Source organism: Labrus mixtus, chromosome 8 (genome assembly GCF_963584025.1).
Source record: "Labrus mixtus chromosome 8, fLabMix1.1, whole genome shotgun sequence".
NCBI lineage: Eukaryota > Metazoa > Chordata > Actinopteri > Labriformes > Labridae > Labrus > Labrus mixtus.
This window is the reverse complement of record NC_083619.1, coordinates 1730001-1742403: the sequence shown is the minus strand read 5'-3', so window position 1 is coordinate 1742403 and position 12403 is coordinate 1730001. Positions and strand designations below refer to the sequence as shown.

Here is a 12403-nt window from a genome sequence, read left to right as displayed (position 1 = left end):
ATGTCCACCATGCATCCCATAATATTACTCTGAATATGTTATTTTTAGGTGTCTGAAGAGCCTGTTGTATGGAGCTGGTCAGAGTGAAGACCTGAAACATGATGATTGTCTGTTTAGTGTAGAGTTTCATATGAACCTACAGAATGATGGTATGATGTTATCTGTCTTTTATCTGTTAATCATGTTATTATGTGTTTGTGTGTCTACCTGCTCAGGGTCTGCAGATGGAGTCGAGATAATCAGCTAAATCTGCTGCAGTGTATCTTAAAGTCTGTCGTACATGCAGGGGCGTGTCCAGACCTTTGTGACTGGGGTGTCCTGAAGTGTGATGTTTCTACAAACACACATAAAATAAATCACCATTATTTACCCTGTGTTACAATCAAAATTACAAAATTTACAGTCACAATTTAAAGAACTCACACATGTGCAAACTCCTGCTTTCAGTTCTTTGCAAGTAAGACAGAGATCATTTTTTTTCAACAAAGTTCTAGACATCAGAGACAAAATTGGTAACCTCCTGCCCTTACCTGGTGCGGATACGTCTGATACGGCAGAGACAGTTCCAGGACCAGATATTAGTCTCGACTGTTTTTCTCCAATCGACCTTTCAGAGCTATATTCCATTTTTTCTGCGTCGAAACCGTCAACCTGTCTTTTAGACCCAATCCCAACCAAGCTGTTTAAGGAAGTCTTTCCCTTAGTTAGCAACTCCATATTAGATATGATCAATATGTCTTTACTGGCAGGCTATGTACCACAGACATTTAAAGTAGCGGTAATCAAACCTCTACTCAAAAAACCTACTCTAGATTCAGGAACTCTAGCTAACTATAGGCCTATATCCAACCTTCCTTTTATCTCGAAGATCCTGGAGAAGGTGGTAGCTAATCAGCTGTGTGACTTTCTCCATGACAACAGTTTATTTGAGGAGTTCCAGTCAGGATTTAGAGTCCACCATAGCACTGAGACTGCACTAGTTAGAGTTACAAACGATCTACTTCTAGCCTCAGACAGGGGACTTCTGTCTGTGCTCGTCTTGTTAGATCTTAGTGCTGCTTTTGACACCATTGACCATCAGATCCTATTATACAGACTAGAACATTCACTTGGAATTACAGGGACTGCTTTAAGTTGGTTTGAATCCTACTTATAAGACCGATCTCAGTTTGTACATGTTAATGATGAGTCCTCTATGCACACTAAAGTTTGCCATGGAGTCCCACAAGGTTCAGTGCTTGGACCAATTCTTTTTACATTATATATGCTTCCTCTGGGAAATATTATGAGGAAACACTCCATACAGTTTCATTGTTATGCAGATGATACTCAGCTTTATGTATCAATGAAGCCCGATGGCACCAGTCAGTTATGTCAGCTAGAAACGTGCCTTAAGGACGTTAGGACCTGGATGACCAGAAATTTTTTGCTACTTAACTCAGACAAGACTGAAGTTATTGTGCTAGGCCCTAAGAACCTCAGAGAGACTTTTTCTAGTGATGTGACTGTCCTTAATGACATCAGCCTGGCATCTAGCACCACTGTTAGGAATCTAGGAGTTCTTTTTGATCAAGATATGTCCTTTAGCTCTCACATCAGTCAAGTTTCAAGAACAGCCTATTTTCACCTTCGTAATATATCAGGAATATCCTGTCGCAAAATGATGCAGAAAAACTAGTTCATGCATTTGTTACCTCCAGACTGGATTATTGTAACTCTCTTTTGTCAGGGTGCTCTGGCAAATCTCTAAAGACTCTTCAACTGGTCCAGAATGCTGCAGCTCGTGTACTGACCAGAACCAGGAAATGGGACCACATCACTCCTGTCCTGGCTTCTCTGCACTGGCTCCCTATACAGTCTAGAATAGAATTCAAGATCCTTCTTCTCACCTACAAAGCTCTAAATGGCCAGGCACCATCTTACCTGAAGGAGCTACTAGTGCCGTACTGTCCCTCGAGAGCGTTGCGGTCCCGGAGTGCAGGCCTGCTGGTGGTACCTACAGTCTCCAAGTGTACTATGGGGGGTAAAGCCTTCAGTTATCGGGCTCCTCTCCTCTGGAACCGCCTTCCAGCCGGGGTCCAGGAGGCAGACACAGTCTGTATTTTTAAGAATAGACTTAAAACTTTCCTTTTTGATAAATCTTATAGTTAGGGCTGGTGCTGGCGTAGACCAGCTCTTAGTTATGCTGCTATAGGCTTAGACTACTGGGGGAACTGGCACCTTGAGCTCCTCTCTCTCTCTCTCTCTCTCTCTCTCTCTCTCTCTCTCTGCATATACAGTACATCATATTACTGCATGTATCTATCTATAAATCTCAGTCACTAACCACCTACTTTCCTGGGAGCTCTTGAGCTCTCCTAGGCTCCTCAAGATCATCGGTTGACGGCTTGCCAAAACTGTTTCCACAGAACTACAATCACTTTCTCTCCTGTATGGGTGGCTTTGTGATCTTAGAGTTCAAGTCCAACAGGGGGCGGATCATCCTGATCATCGTGCTCATTGTGCTCATATTGTGGTCATTTTGCTCGCATTGTGCTTGTTGTGGTCAGCACAGACAACAGATAATAAGCCGGCCATGAAAATAGATGGATTACATGGACCCGGTTCAGAATGTGTTTATTGGCTGGATCAAATGATTTCATCAGCTATCTCTGGCATCCGCTCTTTTAAGCTCGTTGGATTGAGCTCTCTCATCGTTTCTCTCTCTCTGTTGTTTTTCTTCTTTTCTTCTCTTTCATCTTCAACCTCTCCGTGTCTCTCTCTATTGTTCTCCCTCTTCTCTCTCTAACCTTTCCATTCTCTCCATTCTCTCCTCCCTTAATGCAGCAGAGTGGTCATTAAGACGAGCTGGTCAGAGAGCAGTGATTTGATCTGTGACATTACCTGTGTTTCTCTGGGAATAGCTCCCACACCAGCTTTTTAGAAACGGCTGAAAATGTCAGATCAGAGTGCACAATGGGAGCTGATCATTACCTGAAATTACAGAGAATTATGCCTCCTATCTGTGCTTTGATGGGACTGAAAATAACAGCTTCAACGAGAGGTGCTTTGGACTGGACTTGTCATAACTGGGCTCACGTATGCACTAAAGAGTTCTCGTGCCTTACTCTTACTTTTTATGAATTATAGCTCAAATTGTCTCTTTAACACATTTATTTCCAGTCATAGGAAAGATATAAATGGTAAATGGACTTGAGCTTGTATATTTATTTTCTAGTCTTCTGACTACTCAACTACTCTAACCCCTAACCCTTTTACACTTCATGTCACACCTACACATTCACAGACTGATGGTAGTGATCGCTAAGTAGTATCATCCATCAGAAGTAACTAATCCCATTCATACACCACCACTGAAGCAGAGGGAGCAATGAGGCTTTGGACTGGACTTGTGGACTGGGTCCAGTCCATTTATTCTGGTTTTGATGATGGTTTTATGGACGTTTTTTTTATACATTCTCAGTCTTCTGTCGTTACTTGATGAACTCCTGTATATTTCTATATTTAATGCCTCTCACGGTGTCTGTTGTTTCTATTGTCTGATTCTATGTGGGGACAATAAAGTAAAGTTGAAGTTGAGGGCCAATGAGGGCCAACGAGGGCCAAGTTGAAGTTGAGGGCCAACGAGGGCCAACTTGTCAGACAGTCTGATGGACTCTAGTTATGAAGCCTCAGGTTTGATTCTGGACAAATCTGATTGGTGGAGGTCCAGGAGAAACGTTTCATGATTGGATGAAATAGTTCAGATTTCAGTGAAGGATGTGAACACAGAGGTTTGTGTCTTTCACTGCTTGTCCTGTTAACACAGAGCTTCTGAGTTTTCTTCATTTGGTGTTTATTGTGGATATGTTCCCCTCAAAATATTCATGCTGATAATCTTCCCTACTTGGATCATTAGTCTCCGAAACATTCATCAGTATGTTTGACCATCCAATAACAAGCATCTTACTACCACCTAGTTAAGATGATTATACTCTGGGCGCTGTAGACCAAATCAAATGTAGGCATGGCGATGGGGCTGTAGCCTAGTGGCTCGTGCCCCATGTACAGATTCGGTCCAAGTGGGCGACCCGGGTTCGAATTCGACCTGTGGCTCCTTTCCTGCATGTTACCCTACTCTTTCTCTTATCCTTATCACTGGCTCTGTCCTCTGTCCTGGCTCTATAATAAAGACATAAAAAGCCCCAACATGAACCTTTAAAAACAACATTATACAGTAATGAAGCTGTAGACTTAACATCCTGTTTAGATCTGTCCATGTTTTTATAACATTGTCTAACTCTACTTCTTTGAGCTTTGTTAAAGACATACATAAGTTGTCTTTTATCCATTTTAATTAGCTTTCTTTGCACACAGAAGACAAATCAAGGGAACCAAACACATCACATGTTCAATCATTGGTGACGTGTGGCTATGTAGGACAAGAGAAGGAAGACAGTATGAAGACCCTGAAGAGGGTCTTATGTTTCAGAGATATCAAGAAGAAAATATCCATGTTGTTTAACCCAAATCAGACCACCTTGGAGCTCATGGCATGCTCAGTGGTTTGGTATGCAAACGTGCAGAGTACACCTTAGTAACTTGTAGTTAGTTGTTGATGTTCCTTCTGCACAGAAAGAGCTTCACAATGTGTTTGTGATCAAAGAGTCTGAGTGTCTGAGTGTGATTCATTCAGGTCTGTGGTTCAACAACACAGGTTTGAAAACGGTCCAGAACTTAGCTGGGTGAAAAATGGGGAATGATGTTGGAATAAAACGATCACTCTTTCTTTTCTAAGGAGGATGATGTCCCACAGCAGATGACACAGAGTGGACTTTTACAGATATCACATTAGTGACCTAACTCCTCATGTTTGTACATTCTGCAGGATCAGTTTGTTCCACACCATGTTTCACTCTTGTTTGCTAATTCCATTGATTTCTGGATGTTTGAAGATTGATGTTAAGGTTGTTCTAAACGGTTACAGCTGTTCATTTTGACCCTATTTGGGCACCGCTGCTGGTCTGGTGTTTAAAGGGATATAAATGTTCATCACTTTTTTTAGATCAGATTTGAAGCATTGAAGGAGGAATTAAGGACGGAGCTCCTCTCTCTGTGTCACATGAGAGGAGGATGCTTTTATGTTATCATCACATTTCGTTCTTTTCGAGGTAGCCCGAGGCTTTTTGAGACATATTGTTGCTTAGCCTTTCTGTGTCCTTCATTTGGGATGCTGGGATTATGTAACATTTCTGATTTAGAGCAGCAGAAGCCTCTGAGTATAACCACAGAATATTAGAGAGCTCTTCTTTTTAAGTTGACCTGCACGGTTCCTCTGGAGATGTTTGATCTTTGCAGATTCAAACACAAAAACAGCGTTGATCCCTGTGAACACAACATCGATGTGCTGTCGTGTTTACACTCCAAACCGAGCCACACACATTTCACCCGCACGCACATGCACTCAGCATTATATCATTAGCGTTGATGAAGTGTCGCGACTTGGCGTGACCTGCAGCAGGCGAGTTGATCACGCTGTCAATTAGTTTCCTCTCGGTCCACTAATTATACTGTCACATCCTGTTTGCGTGTCAGAGAGGTTTCGATGGGAGAAAACAGCAGCTCTCTGTTTCCCGGGTTACCAGGTCAATGAGCTGTTTCAGACACTGAGCTCTGATTAGATGTACCTGGTGGCTAGGAGGAGGGGAGGGGGGAAAGGAAGGTGGACGAGCTCTCTCAGACTTAGATGGTAAAGAGAGAGAGTCGGATTTGATTTGTTCCAGCAAAGTAAAGAAAGAAGTCCGCATCACCATGTTGAACCCCGAGAACCTCGAAGTGATGACGTTCAAACACACGAGATGAAAAAACAAAAAGGCTCCAAAGGGCCAAAAGGTGAGTCAGAAAGTCAGACCATCACTGTGCTCCAGACTGAAATGACTCAACAGCTACTGGATGAACCTCCATGAACGTTGGTGCAGACATTTGGGTCCCCAGAGGATGACAAATCAGTAACTTGATCGACTGTTTTGAGTTTCTCTACTGCTACACTGAGGATGTGACTTTGGTGGTTTGAATCCAAATATTAAATGACTATTTGTTTCATTTCTACAAGATATTTAAAATCATTCATCAGAGGGTGAATATCACTGACGTCCCCCAATGGTTCTGACTTTAACATCTGGAGAACCATTGGATTCATTTCTATGAGATTTGGTGAAACCAAATCAAAGAGACTTTAAAGGTGACCATCATGGTTATCTGAGGAACCAATCAACAGCTACCGGATGGAGAGCCATTTCATTTGGTACACACATTCCTCCTCCTGTCAACATGGACTGTGGCTCATCTGTGTTCTTAGTCAGATACTGCGACGGTCTCATCAAGCCTCGACTCTCCTTTGTCTTTATGTCTCTTAGAAAATGTCAGCATGCTCACAGTCACGTATTAAGATGTTAATTATGCTTTAATTCACGCTTAACATCAACATTTTAATATCCTCGTGCCATGTTAGCAGGCTTATGTTAGCATTTAGCTCAAAGCCACTATTTGAATGTGAGAATCGTTGGAGTTCAACCTTCGGTTAGTCTACATAAATAGACTAATGACTTTACGCCAACAGCAGTAAAGCAAGAGCTTGACTTAAAGGAGCAGTATGTTACCCTGACACCTAGTGTTTAAAATGGGTACTGCAGTCTAAATTCTAAACATTGTAGAGAGCTGTCCCCCCGCCCCCTCCTCTCTAGAGTCGACGCTCACGCAGGTTGCCATGTGGTGGACACTGAAGCTTCAGTGTTTATCCAGTTCTGCATGGGTCTGTAAACCTTTCTGTGTTCTAACCTCTCTCCATTTTTCAAAAGTATCTCCAATATTGATCCTAGTTTGAGCACGTTTCTGCTCGTGGAGCTTATTAGAAACATGCAGAGGCTTTTTAGGTCGAGTACAATCACTTCTATCTGAACCACTTCTCTTGACCGCTTCCATCGCTGCAACACCTGTTGACCTGATAACTGCTCTCATATCTGGCAAATCGAGGGGCGTCCAAAACGGCCGTGTGTGGGTGTCTTAAAAGCGGCTACCTTCTCTGGTCCAAATAAATCCAGAGCATTCAGGACCAGAATCTAAAGTTAGAAGGAGGACATACTGGCTGCTGCATTGTTGTCAGAGAAGCCAGCACTTCAACATAGCATGTTTCCTTAATGTCTGATCATATAGTAAGGTCACTTTATCATTTCACTCTCTACACATCTCACTGACTGGACCTTTAAGGACACACAGATAAGAAGTGGTCCATTTAAACCCTGTGATCAGGTCCAAGCTCACGGTCCAATAAAACCTGTGTGAGATTAAAGATTGTTCTGTTATACAGTCATCTTAATCTTCCCTCAGTCTCTGGTCGTCTCGTCTCTGTACTGTATATAATCACAACATTTCCCTGAGCTCAGAAAGAAAGCTAAAACCCTCTGTACTGACTCATGGTCCAGCTCCTGCCCCTGTGGATCTAACCACTCCATGATAAGACCACTTGGCCTCCTGGCTCACAGTTTCCGACCTGCTTTCTACCCGAGCACTCAGCAAACAAATAACACACATTCACCTCCTTTCAGGCATCTTGTAAACAACTGAGGCAACATTTTGGCTCCTGCAAACAGCGAGAGAGAAAGTGAGGAGCGGGCTGTGATGCCCTTTAAGAAACACATTGATCCAGACTCTGTCAGCATCAGGTCTGTCTGGACCCGGATAATAATCCCCCTCATCCTGCCCGGTCCATGCTGTACGTCTCATATAAACACACTCCATCCTCCAGTCCAGCCTCTCTACTCCCTGGCTTACTGTGATGCATGTGTGTGTGTGTTTGTGTGTGTGTGTGTGTGCGTCTTTTGTGTTGCAGAGATCGGTGTGTACACGTGTGCAGGTGTTTTGTTTGGTTTAATAACGTCTGATGAACGAGTAGTCTGCTCTGCTGACAGAGGGTCCCATTAACATGTAGTGCTTGGCTCCCCCATGCAATCCGTCACACACACACACACACACACACACACACACAGAATGGAGGTAATCAATGGGATGATTTAATAGCATCTGTTCTGTGTCTGCTGGGAGTGAATAGCATTCATCGGTAGGTTTATCTACAGAGGCATGAGGGAGCAGATAAAGGGAACTGAAACTTCTTCAGGATTATAAACATAATGATGACTTCACCTTAATATGACGTTTTTAAAGAGACCTTGAATGTCGGTCTCTCCCAGGAAGTGTGTAGGCCTTTGAACGTGTCGTTACGCGGTGCTGATCTTTGCGGGTAATGATCTGATCTGTGCCTGCAGATGAGATCAGTATGTAGCTCGGCGTTTTAGCATGGTGGCTAATGTTTTTCAATTGACCTACATTATTGACGTCTCTGCTGGGAGCTTGAGCCAGTCCATCTGGACACACACAACGATAAGATCATGTTACAATCAGGGTCACCGCGAAACCAGAACTTTAAACTTTAAGACGATACCACAGACACTCCAACCATATTGAGTCCTGTTTGGATACCATGGCAACCAAAGTGTGCTGCTGCAGCACCATCTCTTCAATACACCTCCCATGTTGTTCCTTCTAACGTTTCTATTGGAGCCACTAAAACAACATTAATGCAAAGATTCACTTAGGATGTTTTTGAAGTTATGATTTAACTGTTGACGTTAAGGGGGGCAGCTCAGTTCTCCTGGGCTGTGATACATACAACTCAAAGTGAACATATGAGTAGAGATGGACATTTTTAAAGGAATAATCTGACAAACAGATGTATAAACAGGGAGAGGGGTGAAGCCTGCAGCTGAAGTAAAGCGTATTGAACATATGTCAGAGAGGCTGCAGGAAACACCCTGATTAACTATTAACACCTGAAGGTTATGCTGGAACAATACCATCCACTTCTTCTTCCCTTTATTCATAAATCATTATGTTAAAGCTGTTTCATAAAGACTTTGTTGACAGCTGTTCTGGTTTGTGAGAGACAGAGAGGTGAGAAACACGTGGTCAATATTTACATTTCTTATCCACTTTGACACAGTTCACGGTGAGAAGAAGGATGTTGATTCAAAGTTTAAAATCATCGCCCTGAACGCTGTAACCGGACAGGATAACTCCCAATGATGAGTTCAGTCCATCCTCTCCGTCTTCTGCCTGCTCCACTTTTCAGAAAATGTGTGCTCAAACAGGCCGTTTGGAGATTTTGCCTTCATGACATCACAAAGGGCAGTAGCCCCTCCCCCAGGTGGGTGACACTCCCACAGCTAGGTGTTTGTTCTGCCCTCTGAGTCTGCCTTCTCACCGTAAACAATAGGACATGGAGCGAGAAAGACCGAGACACCCAAGTCCTTCCAGAGAGGGGGCGTGGTCAGACACAGCTCATTTACATATTTAAAGGTACAGACACAGAAACAGCCTGTTCTGAGCAGGGCTGAAATAGAGGGGTTTATAGACATGATCAAATACAGGATCAGAGTGGATTTAGAACAAGAAACTTCACACACATGTTTTGAGGAGCTCTGACACTTATTTACACTGAAGAAGAGGAGGAGAATTTTTTATTTTTTTCTTACCACAGTAACTTTTGCTGCTTTGCTAAAGTGCTCATGATGGATAGGCCGGATCTTTGTAATATAGCAATAAGTAAGGTCTTTTACCTGCTTTTTGTAACATAACAATAAGTAAGGTCTTTTACCTGCTTTTTGTAAAGTGTCTCGAGATAACACTTGTTATGAGTTGACACTATACAAATAAAAATTGATTGATTGATTGATTGATGTCACCTTTAATGTTTTTCCACAGATGGTATACATTGATAAAAAAAACCTCTGATGGTAAAAAGCGATGGTTTGTGGCGTGTGAGGCCGACAGAGCTGCTGTTACTAAACACAACAGAACAGAAGTGTAAAAGATGTTGTGTGTTTGTCTTCATGTATTTATCTAACCTGCTTTATTTTCTCTTGTTTGTCTCTTGCAGTTCAGCAGATGAGAAATTTCGCTGGAACAACCAAGGTAATCTTTCCTCTGGAACGCTCTCAGTGCATTTAGTCTCCTCCTCTATTGGTTGCCTTCCAGCTCTGCACATTGCTGACTCAGCGTATCACTCTGGTTTCCGTGGTAACAATCCTCCATCATGCATCAACAAAGTATTGATACTTCCTGTACGGGACCCATTGTGGAGCGCTCAGTCAAACTGACCGTGTGGATTTAAAAAAAGCTTCTTCTAACCCGGGCCGTCTCCCTCTCTGTGTACAGACGGTCTTTACAGATGATTGACCTGTTTAAGTGTGAGACGTGTTGATCATTAGAAAGTCAGATGAAGACATCTCTCAGACAGCTTCTTTGACAGCATTCTCCGTGTCCACAGACGCCTCTGGAAGCGTTCACAACCTCCGTTTCAGAGCGCTTCTCACCAGCGCTTCTCACCAGCACTCATTGTTGCTAGGTTACACAGTTAACCTCCTGCGTCCCTTGGTAATGTCCATTAGGTGTGTTTTAGCTCCGTGTGTTAATTCAAAGAAATATCACCAAGAAAACATGAAGACGATGTGAAGGAGTCGTGTCCTGACAACAGCAGCTCAACACCTGGAAACTTTTCCCGCCAAAAGACGAGGCAGACTAGCGTCTCCTCCGCCATCGTCGTTGACAAGGCTGATGTTTTAAGTCCCGTCCTATCTTGATCCTGATTGGTCGGTGAGAGAGAAGGGACATTGACGAGCGAGGCACTGTTCTAAAAGTTGAACTGTTAGCGCTGTAAGAGCAGTGACACAAAACATCTGATGCAGGGCGCTGAAGACCCCCGGCGTCTGACAAAAAATGTTTTGATTGAAAACGAGCGCTGCTGGCAGACTCAGGCCTTTAATAGAGACAACACCGCCATCCATGACACTGAGCTCTCTCTGTCTGTCAGTGACACAGAGCTGTGTGGGCTGTGTGAGGTTAGATTGATCATTGGAGTGCAGGGTTAGCGACCTCTTCCAACAAAGAGATGACTGAAGGTTTGGATCAGACGTTTGGATCCATTCATCACATACAAATCATTACATCATTTCTGCATCTAGCAGGGTTAAAAAAATAAGATGTCTATAGGAGGAAAGCCTCGGACTGAAGAGATGTTTCACATCAACATCATCCGTCTGGAGTTCTATCGGTCCAGGTCAATAAAAGCCCGCCTCCTAAATCCTCTCACTAAGGCGTCCTCTATTACTGTCTCTCTCTCCATCTCGGTGAGAGATTAATGTTGCTCCTCCTCTGAAAGCTTTTAGCCATCTTGGCAGACAGCTCTCACTTGAAGACACCGGGCATGTCAACGGCCCCACTGTGACAGATAAACGGCCCCGTGTCCAAGTACAGGAGGGCGCCACAGAAACCCAAATCCCACAGGATGTGTTTCTTGACTAGCAGTCAGGTTTTCATTTTGACCCTTTGACCTTAGATCTACGATCTGTTTGTGTTTTCTCAATAGGTTAGACATTGCAGGCTTTGTTTGTCCGTCTGTGTTTTTAACTCTGTGTGTGTGTGTGTGTGTGTGTGTCTGTGTGCACATGCAGATGGACAGAAGGACATCGAGGAGGAGCTGACCACAGGCCTGGAGCTGGTCGACTCCTGCATCCGCTCGCTTCAGGAATCAGGCATCTTAGACTCACAGGACACTTCAGGAGACAGTAAGGAAACAACGTTATGATCAGAAGGAGTATCTCTGCTTGTGTTTGCTGCGACTGAAGGAAAGCTCATGTGATGGCTGCTCTGCAGAGTGTCCACATTACAGCACAGACCTATATTCAAATAAGAGTGCTGTGCTCAGTCCTTGAATAATTAGTGAAATAAGGCAATATGAGCCTTTTAAAAACTGTCATCAAAGTAGTGAGATCTGGACTAATCAGACAAAGTACTTGTTCTGATTGTCCTTCATTTGATTAGTCACATTTTCTTAAAGTGCCCCTTCACTAAATACCATACTTTGAAAAAGAATATAAGTTTATAAACTCATGTGTCAGACTTCGGTTCAGACCTGGACGGACTTGAAATCGAGCTAAACCGTAAAGGCATCGTTATCGCTGACTGAGCTTTTGCAGTAAACAGATCGCAGAATTCGTCATAAAGGAGAAATGATTTCTCCCTCAGCATGTTCATCATTTCACCTGTTAGTTGGAGGAACAGGTGAAATGATGCTTCAACAACATGTGGATTCAGTCGGATGAAGCTAAGCTAACTATCAGCTACCTTCAGATAAACCAAGCAGCAACCTCCGGTGTTGAAAAATAAAGCCAATGCTGGAAGTGCAAAATCCTGCAGTTCGTCGAGTGTCCACTAGAGGCTGGCTGCAGAAGCACAGGAAGTCACATACACACCCATTCTAAAAAGCCTGTTTTTACAGCAGAGATTAACATGTTTACAGACAAATAGGTGT

The 12403-nt window shown here is 43.3% G+C and overlaps 2 protein-coding genes across 8 annotated transcripts in view; one reads left to right on the top strand and one right to left on the bottom strand.

The window, feature by feature from the left end:
- The window catches only part of LOC132978590 (neuropilin and tolloid-like protein 1), a 609128-nt gene that overhangs the window by 469728 nt on the left and 126997 nt on the right, over positions 1-12403 (bottom strand). The window lies entirely within an intron of this gene.
- Positions 1-12403, top strand: part of ctnnd2b (catenin (cadherin-associated protein), delta 2b) — a 145642-nt gene that overhangs the window by 75762 nt on the left and 57477 nt on the right. For all 7 annotated transcript variants that reach the window (XM_061043801.1, XM_061043799.1, XM_061043798.1 and 4 more), the window contains 2 exons: positions 9971-10005; positions 11544-11657. In XM_061043801.1, the coding sequence (XP_060899784.1) occupies positions 9971-10005; positions 11544-11657 (149 nt within the window). The remainder of the gene's footprint in view (positions 1-9970; positions 10006-11543; positions 11658-12403) is intronic.